At 43.1% G+C, this 22,200-nt stretch overlaps 1 protein-coding gene across 1 annotated transcript in view; it reads left to right on the top strand.

Annotated features, from left to right (window-relative positions):
* CFTR (CF transmembrane conductance regulator) overlaps positions 1 to 22,200 on the top strand; it is a 229,417-nt gene that overhangs the window by 153,036 nt on the left and 54,181 nt on the right. Inside the window, exons 12-16 of the mRNA XM_073651905.1 lie at positions 8,346 to 8,440; positions 11,246 to 11,332; positions 14,954 to 15,683; positions 20,501 to 20,629; positions 21,428 to 21,465. Of these exons, the coding sequence (XP_073508006.1) occupies positions 8,346 to 8,440; positions 11,246 to 11,332; positions 14,954 to 15,683; positions 20,501 to 20,629; positions 21,428 to 21,465 (1,079 nt within the window). The remainder of the gene's footprint in view (positions 1 to 8,345; positions 8,441 to 11,245; positions 11,333 to 14,953; positions 15,684 to 20,500; positions 20,630 to 21,427; positions 21,466 to 22,200) is intronic.

Here is a 22,200-nt window from a genome sequence, read left to right as displayed (position 1 = left end):
AAAGGACAGAAGGAGAGCTCAGGGTCACGCTCCGGACTCGCTTGGGGGTTGGCTGGATCCAGGACCTGGTGGACGCAGCACGGCTCGGGTGGTCACTTGAAGCTGGAGTGACCGGAACATCAGCAGTGAGTAAATACCCTAAACTGCACAACCCGACTCTGTCTTCATTTAACACCTATGCTGCACCACCACAACCCCCATCCTCTGCACCTGACCCCCTGAGGCTATACCCCACCCGTTGGGGGCTATACCACCAAAAGCTGCACCTACACCATCAGCCTCAGCGGACCCTGCTGCAGCGGCGGCCATAGTGACCGCAATACAACGGGTGGCGTAGTCGACAATAAAGAACTTATAACATCTGTAGGACTGCCACATACAACTGAGTTTGACACCCTGGGCACGGACCGGGTCACAGCCACTCGGAAGACTACAACTCCCATCTGATCCGGCTCCGGATATTCCCCCCAAAGAATATGGCCCAGGGGGCGCGTCAACTTTGGCGTAGTCGGCAGGATTACGTGCCCGCAACACCCGGGTACTGCGTGCCTGAAGAAAAGTGCAAGTTTACCTCAAAAAGAAGTCTCCTGCCGGTTCCGGAGGGTCCATGCCATCGGACTCCATCACAGGTCAATTCCAGCCGGTTGTCCGCCATTAACAGCTTTTTCCCGCCATCTGCAGAGTTTCCCGCCACTGGGAAGCGATTCCCGCCATTTCCAAAGGTTTCCCGCCTTGGAAGAGCGGACGCCATTATGGGCGTGCCAGAGGGTGGCGAGAGGCCACCTCCCATCGTGGGCCAGGACCGAAAATGGCGCCAAAAGTGGAAACCGCCCCCACCAACAGAGACTGTGATGCTAGAGGTGTCTGTCAGCGTGAAAGAACAGCCCCTGGAGCTGACAGTCACCAAGTGGCCCCGGGACCGCCCTCGAAGGGGGAGGAGACGAAAGGAGAGAACAAAGATGGGTGCCGCCTGGAGGAGTCTAGAGCGAGCGCACCCGGAGGCAAGAAGCCGGGAGAAGAATATCGGAGGAGCTTACCCGGAGATGGCGAGAAAGCAGAGCAGCACCGGCCCGTTGGCCAGGAGCCTGCTAGAAACAGAAGAGGGAGAGCAGAGCAGCACCGGCCCGCTGGCCAGGAGCCTGCTGGAAACAACTGTAGAAGAGCAGAGCAGCACCGACCCGTTGGTCAGGAGCCTGCTGGAAACAACGACCCCACTAGGCCTAGTGGAGGTCCTAGCACAGCTCCCCCGAGACCGGGAGTGTGCACAGACCGCTCTGGAGGGCCTCGCAAGGAGGATGGCCCGGGTGCAGCGAGAGACGTTGGCGGAGTGGAGCCGTGAGATGGCCCAGCAGACCGAGACCTGTCAGCGGAGCACGCCACCCGAGACGAGGAGACCGACCGCCTCTGAGGATGGCGCGGGAGGACTGAAGGCCGGAGACGGCGCCGAGAAGGGAGCCGAACGAGTGGAGGCAGGTAAAGGGGACGTCTATACCCCAAACCGGGAAACCGCGTACCTGCCCCAGCTCCCCGTCGCAGAGCCCGAAGTCTATCCTGCCGTGCCCGTCGCTGCAACGTCACCACCGCAGACTAGGCCTCAAACGGGAGCCGCGACCCCTGTGACGTCACACGCCTCGACCCCGGGCGTGACCAAGCAGGAAGTACCACCAGCCTGGTCGCAAGGCCTAGTACCCCCGGGCGCCGCAATACCAACAGCGCCCCCTACCTCCGCGGAGCCCCCGGCCTGGTCGCAGGGCCAAGTAGCCCAGGGCGCCGCCGTCCTTACGGTGCCCTTCACCTTCCAGATACCCCAGGCCTGGCCGCAAGGCCCGGGCAACCCGGGCGCTAACACCACCGCGCCCATAAGACCAAGAGTGCCGCATCTGGGAGAGGACCTGTACGCCCAGCATACGTGCCCGGATGGGCAGCCATTTATATGGCCACCGGAGTTCCACCATCCCCGACTCCGGAGAGAGAGACCCCTGGATGAACCCCTGATCCCGGCTCCAAAGCCCGTAAAGAGGATCTCGCCCCCGCTAGCAGAAGCGCAGTTCGAGTGGGACCCCACTGGAGAAGATCTCATGGGGTTCACTCAAGAGACTCGGGCAGCTGCAGCGGAGCGTGCTGAGTGCTGCCGCCAACAGCTCGAGGACTTTGAGAGAGAGCGGAGAGAGAGGCGGGTCCGGGAACAGCAAGCTCAAGTAAGGAGCGCGGAGCAGAAGAGCCGGGCCAGGAGAGACCCCCGTGCAGTGCATAGTCCCCGCACCACCGGGACTGTGATAAAGTTTAACATGCAGCATGGGTGGGGCTTCATCCGAGACCACCGCACCCTAGGCGACGTCTTCGTGACCAGGAGAGACGTTGAGTCCCACCTACCGGAGGGACACAGAGGTCGTGACCTTTACATCGGGGACGAGGTCACCTTCACCCGGCACAAGTGTGCCAAAGGACCCTACGCCCTCCATGTGCATCGTCTGACGGAGGAAGAGCTGCGGTGTGAGGAGGAAGAACAAGAGGACCCGGACGGGTCTGAAACTAGAGCCAAAGGTAACAATAAAGAAAGAGCAGGAGGACGCCGTCGTTAAGTACAGCGAAGCAGAAGCTGTATATAGTTGCCCGTCGGGGCACCATAAACTGAAACTGTTGCTGTTGCTAAAAATAGTCCCCGTTGGGACCAGCAAGTGTGAACTGTTACCCGTTTAACCCCTAAATCCCACTGACCGAGGACTGAGAGCGGTCATTCCTCCCCAATACCTGGCCGAGGACTGAGAGCGGCCACTACCCCTGTAAATAGTTGCGCGTCCTAAAGCGCCCCCTACCGGTTTTATTGGAAAACCAGTTTTCCAGAGAGACTGTCGCACTTTACCCGGTCACACGTTGCACAGTGACCGGAGGAGGAGCCTGAGGCGACGAGAATGTTTTATGAAAAGTTTTATATGATGTTTTATTATGTTTATGTTTATGCAAAAATTTGTATGTTTGTGGATGTTATGTCTTACAGCCCGAGGACGTGCTGTGATTTACCAGGGGGGAATGTAGCACCCTGAGGATTCGGCTGCTACAGGGGTATTGCACCTCAACCCAGAGGTGTGATATTCCACTCCCGGGTAAGGATGGAGTGTGGAACTGAGCTCGGTAGGCTGCATGCACTACACACATCCCATTTCCGAGGAGCAGACCGACGGTACTCCCACTTAGAAATGTGCAGGTACGACCGAGTCTGTTCCTGGCTGGAGTGGGAGGGGGGTGGAGCATCCCAGTAGTGTAGGGGCAGATAGGGGGAGCAGCCTGGGTAAAGATAGGAGCTCATTGGGTGCTGGTCACCTGAGCTCACACATAGAGGGTGTATATAAGGTGGGCACCATCAGAGATCAGGGTCAGTCAGCCACAGTCAGTCAGTCTGTGAGGAGCCAGAGGAAGAGGAGCAGAGCAGCCCTGGAGAGAGAGAGAGAGGAGAAAGAAGGAAAGACCCAGAGAGGGGACAAAGAGAGGACTCTGAGAGCCCAAATTCAAGCTACGGGTGAAGAGTCGGCATCAGGGTACCGGAACCCAAGCTGGTGGGGGCAAAAACACACCCCAGCCAGAGACCGGAGGCCGTGGGCAGCGTCTGCCACGGCCACCCACCACATCCACCACGAAGGCATACCACGTGGAGGGTCAGGGAACCCAAGGCCAAGGGTCACCCAACAGAAGGCCCGAGGGAGCTGGACCTGGGTGGATCACTAGTGGGGACGGCCAGAGAAAGGACAGAAGGAGAGCTCAGGGTCACGCTCCGGACTCGCTTGGGGGTTGGCTGGATCCAGGACCTGGTGGACGCAGCACGGCTCGGGTGGTCACTTGAAGCTGGAGTGACCGGAACATCAGCAGTGAGTAAATACCCTAAACTGCACAACCCGACTCTGTCTTCATTTAACACCTATGCTGCACCACCACAACCCCCATCCTCTGCACCTGACCCCCTGAGGCTATACCCCACCCGTTGGGGGCTATACCACCAAAAGCTGCACCTACACCATCAGCCTCAGCGGACCCTGCTGCAGCGGCGGCCATAGTGACCGCAATACAACGGGTGGCGTAGTCGACAATAAAGAACTTATAACATCTGTAGGACTGCCACATACAACTGAGTTTGACACCCTGGGCACGGACCGGGTCACAGCCACTCGGAAGACTACAACTCCCATCTGATCCGGCTCCGGATATTCCCCCCAAAGAATATGGCCCAGGGGGCGCGTCACAGGCAACAAGCAGAAGAGATACATACTCCATATCCAGCAGCAAAAGTTCTGATGCCATGGCACCTTTTTTTATCTGTGGCTTGGGTATTGTGTTAAGAGCTCACCTGGTGAGGTGGTTTGTTTAAGCCATATGTCTGGGAAGGCAGCATAAATGGAGTGATGGTGTAGCAGAGGTGGGTCTTGCTGGAAGGCACGTGGATACGTGAGAGCCAGGACAAAAGGATATGCAGAACAAATTAGCAGAGCATGTAACATAGATGATGCAGAACCAAGTGTGCGGATTCACATGAGTATAATAACAATATAGGAAACCGATATTTTCCTGCAGAGAAGCAGTTTTGCACAGAATTGCAATCAGGTATCTTTCGGCATGAAAATGGTTAAACACAGAAATATCTGAGACGTAAATGCAGTTTGGTATCTTTCAGCATGGCAGTGGTTAATACTAGCAGTGTAGCAGAGAAGTAAGTGCAATCTGGACAACATAAAGTAATCTGGACTCGGCTTGGAAATAACACAAGTTGTAGCATGGAAGTCAGGTGTAGCAGAGGAAATGATATTCACCTTGCTGGAACTCAGCCAAGTGAAGTAGACAGAATCTCCTGACCAACTTGAAGCAACTGTGGACAATGCTACTTAAGTAAACATTAAGAGTTAGTTGGGTGGTAGCCATTAGAGAAGGAAGGTAGGCAAGCACTTGACAGGACATGTGAGTAACACAGTTGTCGAAAAAATAATGACTTGCTCCTACTATTCTGTTTAATGAAGACACTGCCTCTTCACACAGACCTATAAAGGTTATGTTGGTAGAGGAGCAGAGAGGAGCTGGAGAGTGAGCAGGCCAGCTGCATTGCCAGCCTCATGACTAATGGAAATTGGGTTTGAGGTGGCCTTCTATAATAACTGATTGCATGAACAGTGGGCTCCTTGACTGATTAAATGAATAAGCCACACTATGCACTACACACTGGTGGGTGGAGATGGGCCCCTTTTTTGCACATTTTCTTTGAGCCCCTAATGGCAGTGCTCAGTGTCAGACTGAAGAACATTGGGCCCACCAGAGGATTTGATTCTGAGGGCCCACCTTTTTCCCCCACTCAACAGCCCCATCGTATCTGCAAGATTTGCACTATGAACTCTCCTGAAAGAGAAGCCAGGGCCTACCGGAGGATTAACCGGTTCTCTGGTGGGCCAGTCCAACCCTGCCAGTTCTACCCTGATAGTGGCCTTGTAGTTCTCTATTGTGTTAGTTACTACTAGTATTAGAAGGGAAGCTAAAATGTAGCAGAACCACTGAGCCTAAGCTATGTCACTAAGAACCTTATTGTTATCAAAATTCTTTTTGGTCTCCACCTATGAACACCGTCTGCGAACATTTTATCAAGCAGTCCCCCATATCTTAGATTTCTTGACCCCTTTGTGATTTAAGAAAGTAAGTTCATCATTACGTTACATTAGGAGCGGATTATTATGTGTTTATTTACTTACTCAAGGCAAGTCTAAATTGTGTAAAACCAGAATAATAACAATTTACAACATGTAAAGTGACCTCTTATCTTACTAAATAAATCTGCGTTGTGAAATAGACTGTGTTGGACGTTAAAGCAGTTCTGGTGTGCAGAGTGCAAATATTTACTGCTGTTCATTACACTTCCCTAGTCTGCTCATAAAGCAATTTATTTATTTACAATTTGTAACTCCAAGTATTATATTGGTGTCGGGTTTGATAGAAATTCCGGTGAATTATTATTTATTCACTGTATTGTCACCTTTGGCAGCCCGGCGTTCTTTTGATGATGCAATTATCGGTGTCATTAGCCTGCCAATGCCATTTCCATGTAATTACTTTTTCTAAGCTTTGAACTTTCTGTTGCCTAATATATGATGGAATTATGCCAATATACCAAAAGGAACAACATAGTAATGTGCAAAACATACATTATGGCACCTTGATGTTTCCTTTAGTATAGTAGTCATTATGTACTATGCATTATGTGATCTATATTTCATGTCTACAAGTTCAAGAAAAAATATTAACTCAAAAACTTTATAACACAATGAAGCTCATACTAGGTCGATTTGCTGTAATTGTCTGTTAATACATTTTTTGTTGATATACCTGTATATATTCTTAATGCAGAGAGAGTGGGGGCTTTCTGTTTCCACATAGCTCCAAACATTACAAGAACTCTTTATCGTTAACATTTTACTAGCTCCATATGTTCATATTAGTCATCCGGATGAAGTACTAATGAGTGTCATTTTTATTCTCTGGGAATGCGCTCATATGTTTACTCAGGTATGGGAGTACAATAAATTAAATCAGTTGCCACCATGGAGCTTGATTATTTAACAGAAAGACAAGTACATCAGTTATTAGTCCCTACAAGCGAAGGGCAAGTTGACCTTTATGTTCTCTAGAACAATAGTGAAAAGAATAAGTATTTAAGGCATGGAGTGCCCTGCATCTGGCAATTACTTCTCTTGTGTAATAGATATACTTTAAGGCATGTTGTAATATTCACATGTTGAAGAAGTAATGCATTTAGTTTCTATTGTCTTTCCTGTCACATCATATTTTGATTGTACAAAGGCTGTGATTTATATCACAGACTGTACATTGCTCTGTTATATAAGCAGCAGTACCTATCCTCTTTATATATGTAAATGCTCAGCTATGCTTTGTAGTAGCATTGAGTTCATTGCTAAAAGCTGGCCAGAGCTGAGACCATTGTTTCAAACAGTATCATACATTTTGCCAGTGGCGTAACTAGAATCCAATTGGCCCCAGTGCAAAATTTGGACCTGGGCCCCTACCTTCATGTTGGTCAGATTTATGGGCCCTTGTAGCGTTCTAGATTCTATAAAGATATGTGTTCGCCCCCCATATAATAATGTCCTCCATCCTGGCGCCTTCCTGTAATAATGTCCCCCATCCTGGTGACTTCCCCATCCCGGGCCCCTTCCTGGTATAATGTTCCTCATCCCAAGCCCCTTCCTGGCATAATGTTCCCCATCCTGACCCATTTTTATGGTAATGTCCCCCATCCTAGCCCCTTCTTATAATAATGTCCCCAATCCTCGCCCCTTCCAGTAATAATCTCCCCCATCTTTGTCCTCTTTCTGATATTAATGTCCCCAATTCTGATCCCTTTCCAGTAATAATGTTTCCGTTCCATTCCCCAAAAAAAAAACGTAATTGATTCTTCTTGCCTTCCTCTACTCTCATCACGTGCAGCGTCTCCTTCTATAGCTGACACAGTAGCTATAGCTATTGCCAGCATAGTGCATTATGTCACGGCCATGTGCCGCCCATGATGGGCACGCAGATGTCAGCTGCTGGCCTCTGATTGGCTAGCGGTATGCATTGCAGTGCAGGGAGCCGGCGAGTCTCTGCTCTGCAATACATTTCAGCTGACCGTTCATATTTGGAGGTACATGTAGCTGAATTAGGGGCTGGTGTCAGGGTTGCACGCTCTGTGATCGTGATCGTTACGCCTCTGCATTTTATTTGTCTGCTCCATGTTAATGTTACTAAATGGCAGAATTATATTCATATATTTAAAGAGAATCCACCTAATCTGAGAGCAGCATAATGTAGAAACAGAGATCCTGATTCCAGCGTTCTGAGCTCTGTATAACCCTGCCCCCATCATTGACTGGTCGCTTTCTGCCTATGCACAGTGTACACAGAAATCTGCCAGTCAGTCGTGTGGGCGGGATTATACATGGCTCAGCATTCTAAAAACTAGCATTTGTTATTTTGCATGATGGGAAACAATTGGGGTCAGCTTTTCTAATTTCTATACAAAACTGTTAGGTTACTTCCAGAGTTATTCAAATATAGCTCACACACTCACCAATTGAGGGATTTCGTGCAGGTACAGCAGTGGAACCCCCCAAGCAGACATTGTTGATTGTTTAATTATTGTTTAAAACCATTTTAATTTGTACAAAGAAACACCTGTAGAAAGGTGAATCCAATTAGTAAAATGGCTCAGTTATTATATGGCAATAAATTATTTCAGTCTGATCCTTTAAATGCTAGTTTCCCATGTGCTCTGTGCATTTCAGGTCTTTAAATGTCATCATATTTATTTATTGTTATAGGACATTGCGAAGTTTCCAGAAAAAGATAATACTGTTCTAGGGGAAGGAGGAATAACACTTAGTGGAGGTCAGCGGGCAAGAATTTCTCTAGCAAGGTAAGGCTATGATTATTTTTTTTAAGCATCCAGCACCATATCTTATAACAGCATTACCTTACTTTGCATAAATGTCACGCAGCAAATCCATTGCAATAATAAAGTCACTTCCTGTGGTGTTGGTAATCCCTCTGTATATGTCAATTCTACTAGTAACTGGCAGCCATCTAAAAGGTCACCTACCTTGGTTTTTGATGGCTCCATATACAATAAAACATAATGTCTATAGAATATATATCGTATACATACATGCTTTGCACATGGGGCAGCTAAAAAAAAAAACAGATTAGCTTTTATTCAATAGGCCAAACTCTAAATTCAGGTTGAAAAATATCTACAACCATAATATTATTTCTTCTTTACAATCAAGACTGAGACCCACAACAGGCCTGCGCTAGACCTCAAGCCTTTGTGCAGTTTCATTGATAGATTAGACTTGAGGGGGAAAGGATTGGGCGTAAAGGTCCATTCTTACAGTCCTGAGTTAGTATGGGTACCTATCCAGGACCTAATTCATTAGATTCCTTGAACAGTGGAATATAGGTCCTCACCTCCCGCATCGGTGCTGTTCCAGCGATATCAGCATCAGGTCTTCCAGCGCTCGCATGACTTTGTTGGAATGGCACCGATGCGATAGGTGAGGATCTATGTTTTTTTATTGTACACTGGGGAATACAGGATTTAACGAGGGGTTGGCTGACTGGTGGACACTCCCTCTAAGATCTGGGATAGTCGAGAGCAACTCCATAGCTGTAAAAGTCAGTCCCTGAAGATAGAGAAGGAAATATATTTTGTATTCCCTAATTTACAAGGAGTGGTCTGAGTCCAAGAGAGACATGTATTTGCCCTTAATGTTATATAAATTCTCATAAACTCATCAAGGATAGATAGAAAGTTCCCATTTTTATTACCAAATTCGTAATAGAGACGCTGGAAATTGTCCCCAGCCTGTTCATCTCTCTGGTCTAATAACATAGGGCTGTTTGCTTAGTTCTGCATATGTAGTAGGGAGTCATAGCATGTTTATGGTGGGACTATAGTGTAAAGCGCAACTTTATGTTGTGCCAAATTTGCACTTTTTTGTGTCTATGCCATAAGCTAGGACCTTAGGCTTTACTAGGCCTGGTCTAGATGATGGCAGATTTGCACTTACTACCAAAGGGGCAGCCATATGGCATGCACGCATTAATATGTGAGGAGTCCAAAAGGCCTCTCTGCCACAAAGACACCAGTATAGTAAATAGTGCATGTTAGCTCCGGGGCCTGTTACATATTTTACATTGGTGCCCAGGGACTTCAAGTGAAATTACAGCTTATTGCCGACTAGCACAAACATGACAATTTTTCAGTGCATATGACTCGCCCCCTGGGCCGTGGGGCACTCGGATCCGGGCAATAGGGGGAAACGATGGGAGTAGTAGTGGCAACCCGGTTCCGTGGCTCAGGGTGGTCAGGCCAGTGGTAGTCCGTTACGTTCTGCTGATAATGTCCGACTACGCCACCCGTGGATTGCGGTTATTAGGAACCGCCGCTGCATGCAGACCGCTGGGGCTGATGAGGTGTGCAGCTAGGGTAGTGTGACTCCCCACGGGAAGAGTGCGGCCCCAGGGCAGTATAATGGATGGTGGGAGTGATGGTAGTGAGAATCCCAGTGCTGATAGTGCTGGAGGAGCAAGGAGCACACAGACAACAAGTTGCAGTCCAGGGTCTTTACTACAACAGGTAAACTGACCCATAAACAGTCCCGGCTAGGAGGGGACCTGGATGTCTGAGAGCAACGGGGAAATTGGCCCTGGTCAGGGTGAGGGTGTAGGCCTACCGTGCTTTCTGCGCTCCTTCTGGCTATCTCCTCTTTATAGGGTAACAGCCCACGTTTCCAAGCTTTCCGTGTATTCTCGCCTGTATGGCCTGCGACGTGGGTTCCTTTCTGCTCCCAGCCTTGTACGGCTTTACTGGTCCCTTCGGTTGTGGCAGGGCCTCCAGGCTTCTTAGGCCAAGGAAAGTATAGTCCCTTGCGAACTGGTTCTCTGCTGGGGGATGTGGAATCCTTCCAGCCTCAGACACCAAAGTCTGGTAAAATTAAGTCTTTTCTCTGCCAAGACAGGCTCTCTTCGCCTCTTGTCTCTGGCTTGTGGCTCTCTCCTACTGCCACACTTCCTCTTAGGTGCAATCAACTTTCTGTCCCTGCTCCACTCTGGGACACGTCTCAGAGCTGAGACAGGCAATCCAGTTCTCTCTAACCCTGTCCCCAGTACCAGCTTTTATAGGGGCAGCCTGCTCCCCCTACTGGCCTGAGACAGGAGGCATTGCATGCTAATGTTCCCCTGACCAGAGAACCTCCCCCTTGCTCTCAGACACAGCTTTATTACACTTGTGGCATCCAGGTAGGGTGACACACATAAGTAACAAAAGGATACACAGAAGTTACATTGTAATTGCCAATAGTCACAGTATACAGAAATAGATCAGACTTTTCCCATTCACTCACAGTGTAGGGCCAGCTGCATGTGACTATAATTTTGCACGCCTTAATGGCCAATTGACACAAGATTTTGTTTCACAATCGTGCAGCCATTAGCCTGCCATGTCACTTGGTATTTAAACTTTTGAGAAAGGCTCCAGTCCGACGCAGAAATGCGTTAGTATTAATACAAAATTATTTAGAATCCCAAGCCTCTTCATTTCCGCAGCGCAGCCTGCCTAAATGTGACCGTTTCCATTTTTTCCATTATACTTTATAGTTTTGTATTAGCTCATAAAGAGTGTAACTTATGAAGTAAGTAGCAGTGTATTTCTCTTTTCCAGAGCCGTATACAAGGATGCTGATCTCTACTTACTGGACTCCCCATTTAGTTATCTTGACTTGTTTACAGAAAAGGAAATATTTGAAAGGTATTTACTAAGATCTAACAATATATTTGGATCAAATATTATCAATACATTTACTTTCTTGTAAACTCACATTTTTATCTTGTTTTTCCTAATAGCAACCTAAACTTACAATAGCAAAATAGATAAGTATCATTGCATATAAATATGAGAATAAAACAAAACAACAAAATATGAAGATACAAAAATCAGAGGTCAAGCCAATAATCGCCCGAGTCATTAGAATAAGAAAGTTGACCATGATATCAAGTTCAAATTAGTTATACCATTAATGGTAAAGGCGTGAGTAAAAGAATAGACAACAAATATTGTAAAGCTACGGAAATAAACATTTGTAATGCTTTTGAAAGCATATTACCAAATTTTAAGGTTCTGTTCACATTGTGTTGCAGTTTTGGTTATAAAGGGAAACCACAATGCAATGTTGGTTGAGTTAAATAACAACAAAAACAACTGTATTGAGCTTTTCTCACAACCACAGACTCCGCCAGTGCCCAATAAACCTACTAAATCATAATGGGGTTTTACCAAGATGATGGTCCGGTGGTGGTTGATACTGCAACAATGATTAAATCTTATAAAGCCTCCAATGCTGGGGGACCAGTTTCATGTGTGTTTTTCATTTACAGTATAAAAAAAAACTCCAAAGGAATTGATTAACTTCAAAATCAAATTCATACCAAGATTCTTAAAACTAATGCTGGTATTTTTGTTTTGCCATCAGTTTGAACCCATTTCATCAGGATATTTTTATTGTTAGTTAGTTTACCAACCTAGTTTTAGAGGGGCTTTCTGAGATTTTACATTGATGACCTACCCTCAGAATGACCTGGCAATATGGCATGTAATACAAATGTGGATATGCCCGGTAATGTAGCTCTATCTAATAAAGTGAGAGGGGCCGAGCTACAGTACCAGGCACAATCACATTCATGAGGATTTCATGGGTCCTGGTACTATAGTGAAGGTAATATCTGGGAAGACCATCAATGTAAAATCCTATTGTTACATAGTGACATTGTTATTGCATGTTCTTATCAACTGCTCAGTATTTCCCTTGCACTAGCTTTGTGACATCTACATTGTGTACATCTAAAATTGTTATTTTTCCTTATCTTCTTTCAAGTTTTTGTATCATTTTCAGCTCTCCGAATATTGACCAACTCCTTTTTAAGCATTACTTTGCTCTTCCTGATGTAGTCATGCGGATATTAAGTGATTCAATGCTAGTCAATGGCGTCTAAAATGCCGCGATTACACAAAATAATTGGTAGTGCTGTGGATTTTTCCGCAATGATAATCCGCAGCGGAAATTTCCGCGGCATGTGCACAGCACATGCAGATTATCATTGGGGATAGCAGACCTTCTACCAAGTGTTTTTTAAGCATTTCTGCAGTGGAATTGCCGCTGCGGAAACGCTTAAAAAACGCATAGTGGGCACACAGCCTAAAGGGACTCTGTCAGCACAGGATGACTTGTTCAAACTTTTCAAAAGTCTCACTGCTCGGTGCTTCACGTTGTGGCCGATCATTTAAATACACCTTCCCACCTGCTTGTTTCCCCTCCATCTTCAGGCCCCCTCTTCTTTGATTGACAGCTCTGGCTTCATAGAGCCAGAGAAGGGAGGAGATAGAGGGAAACCAAGTAGGTGGGAAGGTGTATTTAAATGATTGGCCACGCCATGGAGCACCGAGCACCTGGACTTGCTTTGAACAGTCACTCTGTGCTGACAGAGTCCCTTTAAAAGTATTTATTTTATATATTTATTTTGGCCTCTAAAAATTCACCTGAATGAGACCTTGCTCTAAATACACATGTATTCTAGATGAACATTAAAGAAGCTACCATGGTACCTTCAAACGACCTATTGGCAGGGATGACAAGAGTTGACCCACACCAGTATAATACTGACTGACTAGTCTTTAGATACCTTGCACTGCCAATACTATAAAGACTTCATTTACAAGTAAGAATTGGCTTTAATCTGATGTAAACATTAAAGAGGCTACAGACATTCGACCGGGTGGAGTGACAAAAGTGGCCCCCACCCCCACTGATCTAATGATAATTGTCTATTCTAAAGATAGGTTATTCATTTAAAAAGTTGGATAATACAATTTTTCTTAAAAGGGTAAACATTTTTGTGTTGATTCATTTCTTAATGTATCTTTACAGTAATTGGAGCATTTTTTTACTTAGAGCAGAGATGTAACTTGACCCAATGTGTGTGTAACAGGGATTGGATGAAACTGCTACTTCCGCACCCAACATAGCTACCTACCAGAAACAGAGGTCTAAATCCTTTATATAGATATAGCATTAAAAATTGCTGGCACTAATGGGACTTGAGCATTTCTGGCATAATTTAAATATTGAACTAAAAAAACTAATAGTAAGTTTTCCTTATTGGTGCATGGAAGTTGCCAGGCTTTAAGCCTTTAGTGCTTTGAATCAGTAAATTAAAGATCTTATTGCTATACAGTTATACTAAACAATTATTCTGCCAAAATGTTAAAGTAAAAAATGATGATTGTAGGAATAATGGGTTAAATTCAGCTGTGCCGGACCAAAGGATTAAAGATGAATGAAGCCAGGGAACTAGGAGGTAAAATACGCAGTTTATTTGTCTACACGTTTCGAAGTAGCTACACTTCTTCAGGACAAACCACAGAATCTGCCCTGAAGAAGATGATATGTGGTTTGTCCTGAAGAAGTGTTGCTACTTCGAAATGCAAAGACCAATAGATCAAATTTTTTATCTCCTGGATCTTTGGCTTCATTCATCTTTGATCCTTTGTTCCAGAAGTGCAGAATTTAACCCATTATTACAACAATCATGGTCGTTCCTTTGGTTAGTCTGCAGCAGCTGAATGAATCCAAGCGATATCTATGGTTATGGTACACAACCTGAAGAGGTGAGCCGTTCTTCCAACCTTTCCACATTTTAAAGTAATAAATGACATTGGGTTAAAGGTTGAGCTTTCACTTTAAGGTGTACAATAACTTGGGTTTCTAATTTTCATATATGCTGAATAGAGTTAGTGTGAATCAATTCAGAACAGCCATGAAAACAGCCTTAGTGGCTCTTCTTTTGATTAGCCAGCATGGAGCGCCAACACCTGTACATCACATCGCAATGATAATATTACGCTAGACCGGCTAATCAAGAGAAGAGCCAAGGATGCCATTAGGAAAGAGTGTTCTTAGGGCTTCCATCCAGTGACCACAGATTGATGTGGCTGAAGGACCAGGTCCTGTAATTCAATTTTCACCAACTCTGAATTTTAAATTTGTCATTCTAAATGGAATATAAAACATAACATATTTTAAAAGTAGAACAATGTATGTAAAAATATATATGTATGCTGTAAATTTAATATTTTATGTAGATTTAATAAGGTTTGTAAGCACAAGTTTACATTTTTCTTCGCCTAACCCTTAAAATACAAGGAGAGGAAGTAGTTCAAAGGAAGATTTGAAGAGTTAATATTAGCTACCAGTGTACTATTTTCATTAAAAAAAAACCTGAAAAAAATAAATATCTAAAAATAATCTTTATGTAGAACTATTTTTTACTCATGAAATATATGCACATTATATTTAATAAACTTTGTTTCTTTTAGCTGCATCTGTAAACTAATGGCCAACAAGACCAGAATTCTTGTTACCTCAAAATTAGAACAACTTAAGAAAGCTGACAAAATTCTCCTCCTGCATGAAGGCAGCTGTTATTTCTACGGAACATTTGCAGAACTTCAAGATAAACGTCCTGACTTCAGCTCTCAGTTGATGGGGATTGATGCATTTGATAACTTTAGTGCAGAGAGGAGAAATTCAATATTAACAGAGACCTTAAGGAGATTCTCCATCGACAATGATCCAGTAGTTGTTAGGAATGAAGTAAAAAATAAGTCATTCAAGCAAGCAGCAGAATTTATAGACAAGCGAAAAAACTCAATTATTAACGCACGGAAATCAAGTCGAAAATTGTCTATCATGCAAAAATCTCAGCCACAAATGAGTGGAATAGAAGAAGAGTCTCCCACTGAGCCCGAGGAAAGAAAGCTCTCTTTAGTTCCAGATTCAGAGCAAGGGGAAGCAATTTTGCCAAGGAGTAACATTCTTAACACTGGACCAACTTTTCAAGGTAGAAGAAGACAATCTGTGTTGAACTTAATGACTGGTACATCAGTTTCACAAAGTCAAGGTGCCTTTGGAAGGGGAACATCCATTAGGAAGATGTCAATGGCCCCCCAATCCAAATTATCGCCAGAATTAGACATTTATAGCAGACGATCTTCACAGGACAGTGTTATGGAAATCAGTGAAGAAATTAATGAGGAAGATTTAAAGGTACAAACAAGTCTTATACTCTTACGTTATTAATATCAGAATGTTCAATAATTAGTTTTCTGTCCAATGGGCAACTTTTACAGCACTATTTCCAGGACGTTTAGTGGAAAGTTGGGCAATCACTGCTCCTCAAATACACCCTAATTTACACCAGAAAGTGGTATAAATTATGGCAAAAATATTCCCCAGCCCAAAGCTGGAGTAGATTTTTGACTCTCGCCCACCACAGCCTTGAAAGCTGCATCTGTTCATGAATTTGATGCACCTTACTGCTGTCATGCACCAGAATAAAAAAAAATGTACTCCAGTCATAGAGTACAAGCTCAGCCTGCTGTTCAAAACGATGATGGAGTGACCAGAGGTGGCGTAGAAATACCAAAAGCTGCAAACTAGACAAATTTGCTGGCAAAATCTTTTTGATGAATCAGAGTCTTAAAAGGAACCTGTTAGGTCCAATAGCACAATATACCTGCAGATATAGGGTTAAACTGCAGATTAATAGCATTATGAAGGTGCTTGGTTGCTGTAGTGAAAGTGCGGCACCCAGGAGAAAATTAACTTTTTTGATCTTGGGAGCTGCCGGCTTTCAGTCATGTTACCATATCAGCATGGCTACAGTCACCGCTCACAGCCCTGAGATCGGCGGCTGTGAGCACACCCCGGCATTGAGTGACAGCTGGCTCAGCAGTACATCAGTACAGTATCGGTACATGCTTACAGCGACTGCTCTCCGTTCTGTGAGTAGTGACTCTAATTGCTCAGGGGCATGCCTGCATGACTGAAAGCCAGTGGCTCCTGGGAGAAATAAAGTTAATTTTCTCCTGGGTGCCGCACTTTCAGTACAATAGCCGGGTACCAACGTAATACTATTAACCTGCAGATTAACCCTGTATCTACAGGATAATAGCGTTATTGGACCTGACAGTTGCCATTAATATTAATTCCTGCAATTAAAAATTGTACTGCATGTGAAAAAAAATTGAAAGAAAAGTTGTGACAGATTGTTTCATTCATAAGAGATTGAAATACATTTGCTTTCTTTTCATATTGAATTACACTTTTATAATTTAGTAATAGGCTGCCTTAGGGTGCATTTAAACTAGGAAATTGTTGTTTCCTGATAATTTAGTGTAAACGGGCTGAAAATCATCCGACACATTAGCAAAACACTCCTTCATTGGGTGAAATGATATTTAAAGCTTGCTTAAAAATTATCATTCTCGGCAGCACATCTTACTATATAAACAGGTCAAGGGCTACCAAGAAAATTGCCGATCGTTCTGTGTGCATCAGAAATGCAGTCTGTTTCTCTAAACAGTATATTAAATTACCGTGGATTGGCAAATATGTAGCTAATTGTCAATCATTTAAAAGCAGGTGGTGCAGCATAAACCCACCCATGGAATGACTATTATGATGAGCAGTTCACAGTCTGAGGCCACGACCCCACTATCAGTATTTGGTCAGTATTTGGTCAGTATTTTTTCTCAGGAGTGGGACCCAAAACCAGGGATCAATCAGAGAAAAGGTATAATAGAAACAAGTCACCAATTCTGCATTTATCACCCACTCCTGATTTTGGCTCCCACTCCTGAGAAAAAATACTGATGAATACTGACCAAATACTGATAGTGGGGCCGTGGTCTGAGTCTAGTAAATTAGGCTGATTACCAGACATGACCACAGTTAGTTGTTTAACTACAGTTGGTACGAAGATTTCATTTTAAGAATAAAGGAAAACAAAATTAAGGACAGAAAATGTTAACCTAATCTGATAATTTATGTTCCCATGGCAAAATATAACAAAGAACAAAAGAGCATAAGAAAAACAGACTGCTGTGTTCCCCAATAGATTACAGCTAATATGAATCCCAGCAGCAGGAGATCATGTAACCTTATTTGTGAGGCACAATGCTAATAAAAATGGATTGTTCAAAGTGGACAGATCCTTTAAACAGCCCGTGTTCACTTGTGGACTAATAGGACATTGGGGGTATTAAGCACACTCGCCAGTGCAAAGTCAGGCTTTATAGAGATAGACGTTGAATGGCCAAAGCTTGTGGTCCTTTCTTGTTTTTTTGTATTATCAATGTATTTGAAGGAGTAGGGATCAAAACAAAAGATTAGCTACATCCTAGACTAAATTATATAATTTCCTCTTCTTCATGCAATATTATAATATAGCAACACTCCTCTTCCCAAAGAGACAATAGGCATATTACGTTATGCATGCCAAATTACATTTTTAATAGCTTTACTGGCTTCATGCTTAGTACTTTAAGCATTCAATGCTCAGTTATCTGCTTATATATATCCTCATGTTTATCGTGTTTCACCATGGTGCAGGCTGGGCACTGAAGAGATTAGTGTATCGATCCATGTAGAATCGCATTCAAGTCGAATTTCCTGACATCCTTGTTTCCACGTAAATTCTAACAATCTGTGATTGGATTCACTAGGATCAACAACAAAAGAAAAAAAATGACTAGCGCCATTTCACACACTGCTAGAGAATAAAAAAAACGTGCTAATGGCATCAGGAGTGGCTGCGTGGGCTTCCCCATAACTCCCTGTATCAATCACACCATATGGCGTAGTTCAGTCAAACAAGGGGGGTTATCATAGCCACGATTAAAGATACGGACTTAGAGCACACAGAATAAGGATAGAAAAAGGCCTAATGTGATTGTGGTGTAATACTTCAGTGCTGATGAGGTAGATTGAAATTTGAAGTGATTATCTCAGTCTGTGAATACAAATCCAAAGATGCAAGTGATATATAGGGAACTGCTGTATCTGTATTGTCACGCAATGTGAGTATGAATTGACTGATCTGTGATATACTGCAGTAGCAGCACTTTAATCCTCTCTTTTTTCACACAGTGCACACAAGGAGGGGCAGTATTAAACCACTCATTGTTAATTTTGAAATGCAGACTAAAATCTGAATTTAAATCTTGTAAGCTTGTTGTGTGTCACTGACAGCGTGGTTCTTGCTTTTTGAGATGCGGAAGCCAATTTTTCTTAAAGAGAAATCTCCATGATCTTGAAGTTTAAACACAATTATTTATGTACCAAAGTATGTCCATGAGTTAAAATATATTTTAAGACTGCTTCGTTACTGAAATAGTCTATAATTAGACATGTACACATACCACCTGAATACAGCGGGCAGTTGCAGGTGCTTGCTTTTGCTACCTAGATTTTCAGATCTCATCATATTTTGTAAAGGCATATGGCTGTGTTTTTATTTCACCTTTAATATAAAAAGTATCTTTTTATTTTTTCAATACCTGTTTTAAATGTTTACTTTAGATACCGTACTCCCCACGATCATACTGTTAGCTGTTGCCACAATGTTCATCTCCTGCTGTAAACCTATGTGTAGCAACCTTCGCAGCATAGATTTTCGTTATCCTTAAATTACATTTCCGTTTGGCTGAAGAGGGAGGATTGTCAACATTTACAATAAATAAATAAAAATATATAAAAAATAGAAAACAATAAAAGGTCAAGGTTTTGGAAATGTTTGACTAGTAGCACTTAACAATCATAGGCGTCACTACAATACTGCTGTATGTTGCTGCTTCGTAGCAGCTTCTTTTTTCAAGGTTAAGCATTTTTTTATGGGTGGGAACATTTTAAACCAAATATATAATCCCCCCCCCCCAAAAAAAAAGAATAAATAAATTGTAAAAAAGTGAGGAAAAAAATCAACACAGTTACACATGTTTTTTACTTTTTGCCTACCTATTTCAATATTCTATTTTGGCAGTGGTACAGTTGCAGCTGATTAATTGGAAGAGATTAAAAGTCTGACTTTATTTTTGGATAGCAAGGGCAGGAGGAGATGGAGAACACAATTTAGTGCTTCGTAGTGTTGCAAACTCTGCGAGCTGTGGTAGGGGCACTGGCCATGGTAGTAACCATCTGGGCCAGGGCAAATCTTAAGGTGGGTATCGGGCAGGTGGCCAGGGAGCTAAGATCATTTCCCACCTGTCACCCGAATAAAGGGTGAAGTTGATGATGATAACTCTGTGGAGGACAAGACATGGGAACCAGACCGGAAGGTGATGACATCAGAGGAGCAGGATAAAAAGACGTGTATCTCTGGAACCATATTGCTGATTTAAAACAAATAAATAAAAAAGTAGAAAATAGACAGAATACTCAGGAACTGACCACTTTTAACCTGGTGACAGGTCCTCTTTAATGCACAAAAATATGCTAAATGTTTGTCCTTTTGTACTACAGTTTGTCATTACAGGGGTTCTTCTCTTTTAGAAAACTTTATAACACATGTTACAATACTTATATAAAAAAAAATTGAGTACTTCTTAGTACAATGCTTAGCTGCAGCGCTGTTGACATGATGTCAGTGCTGCAACGAAACAACAGAGACAAGGGCAGCTGCGGAAAGCATGTTGTAGACCTAGGGAAGGGTAAGTGCTAGTTGTACTCAGGTTTTTTAGAACTATCACAGCATACAGCATTAAGTTTTCTAAAAGAGGACAATCCCTTTAAACATTCTGCAGCCTTAACAGTATTAAACAGGTTTGTCAACCGGGCTTACAATATAGTTTTAAAAAATAAGAAAAGATTTACCCCAGGACATATCTTTTTGTTATTAATTTGTGGTCTATATATGCAACTGCATAAGCATCAATTATGTAGATCTGGCTATATCTTTCGCACATAAGCACCAACATTTCTGTGACTTAAGCTTATAATAAAAATAAATGAAAATACAAAGCGTTCTTGTAGTGTAAGTGTTTGTAACCATGACCTAACTGCACCATGTAATCCATACAATACAGGAATGCTTCCTTGATGACACGGACAGCGCTTCGCCAACTACCACTTGGAACACTTATTACAGATACGCCACTGCTCACAAGAGCCTAATCTTCATTCTTATTCTTGTTCTAGTGATTTTCTTAGCAGAGGTATGTAAAAGTAACATATGCTACAGTGAATGGCTGGATTTTTATAATTTTGAGAAAATTCTATATCAAGTCAGGAAAAATAAGTTGAGACATATTGAAGGTAGTCATTCTGCCCATACTTGGTATAATATTACATGGGCAACTGTAAGTATTGTTAGTATGTGCCAACCTGCTACCCACACTGGATTGTTATTGTAAAACTGCGATCGTTTGCTTGCCTAAAAGGGTTGTCTGGGCTTAGGTTTTTGATGTACTATTTTCGGAATCGGCCATCCACAGCAGATCGGTGGGAGTCCAACATCCGGTGGCCACACAATCAGCTGTCTTTAGCTTCTACAGCAGACAGATTTAAAGACTGTTAAACGGCAGCAGCTGTTTACAAAACTATGCTTTGAATAAACTGCACACTTAGCAGTGACGTTCCCCCCAATCTGCTATTGATGACCTGTCCCGTAGATAGGTCATCAAATACTTGTGCATGGACAACCCCTTTAAAGTTTGCTTGTGGCTAGAACTTTGCATTTCCCATTGTGAAAATGTAGCATATACAGTATATCTTTCACATGTACATACAGTAGTAAACTTCTTTATATAAGTGAATGATGTTTCACATTATTTATGTAATTGATCTATGTTCATAGCGCAATTGCATCCCTGAACATTGTGGTTTATACTAGTTTGGATTACCAGATATAATACTAATCATATTTGATGTTGGTGCATTTATAATTATATATATGATAACACTGTGATCAATGAAAATTTTAATAATAATGTGTTTGCTGTCGTGGTTTACAGGTTGCTGCTTCCTTGACTGGACTGTTGCTTATCAGTCAGTAAGTATAATCTACCATTTATCCTCAGTTTCTTTTAGCTAGAGCCGAGAGATACTTCCCGCACCACTTCTAGTGGGTCCAGTAGACTGCAGGCACCCATTAAGTGCAATAGAATATTGTCTTCAACAGTGTCTAACTTAGGCCATGACCCAACTATCAGTATTTGGTCAGTATTCGGTCAGTTTTTTTTCTCAGTAGTGGGAATCAAAACCAGAAGTATGTGATAAATGCAGAATTGGTGACTTGTTTCTATTATACCTTTTCTCTGATTGTTCCTCACCTGGTTTTGGCTCCCACTCCTCTGAAAAAATACTGACTGAATACTGACCAAATACTGATAGTAGGGCCTTGGCCTTATGGTCATATACTGTGGGCACAATTATTAGGCGTATTAGGCAATTTGTATATTTAATCATTCATTTTATTATTGTACAACCACATTGCTGTCGGTCAATCCAAAAGATTAATAAACCTGAATATTTAAGTAAAAGGGAAGTTTTGTCTTTCTCGCATGTGCACACATTAAGTATTTGCTGCTTTTTTTGTCATGTTTTTTCCTCTCAGTTTTGTCATAAAAACTGAAGGATTTCCTAGAACTAGAAAAGTGAATGAGATTTCTGAATTCTCATCCATATGTTGATTATTTTTATCTTGGAGATTTGAAGTAGTTTCATATCTGCAGCATGTCAATTCTTTCAGCGCTTTTGACCTATTCTAATGAATGGAGAAAAACAT

Source organism: Phyllobates terribilis, unplaced genomic scaffold, assembly GCF_046119375.1.
Source record: "Phyllobates terribilis strain yellow unplaced genomic scaffold, ASM4611937v1 Scaffold_11__3_contigs__length_659146591, whole genome shotgun sequence".
Taxonomy (NCBI): Eukaryota; Metazoa; Chordata; class Amphibia; order Anura; family Dendrobatidae; genus Phyllobates; species Phyllobates terribilis.
The sequence above is the reverse complement of the archived record's forward strand: the minus strand, read 5'-3'. Positions and strand labels throughout refer to the sequence as shown.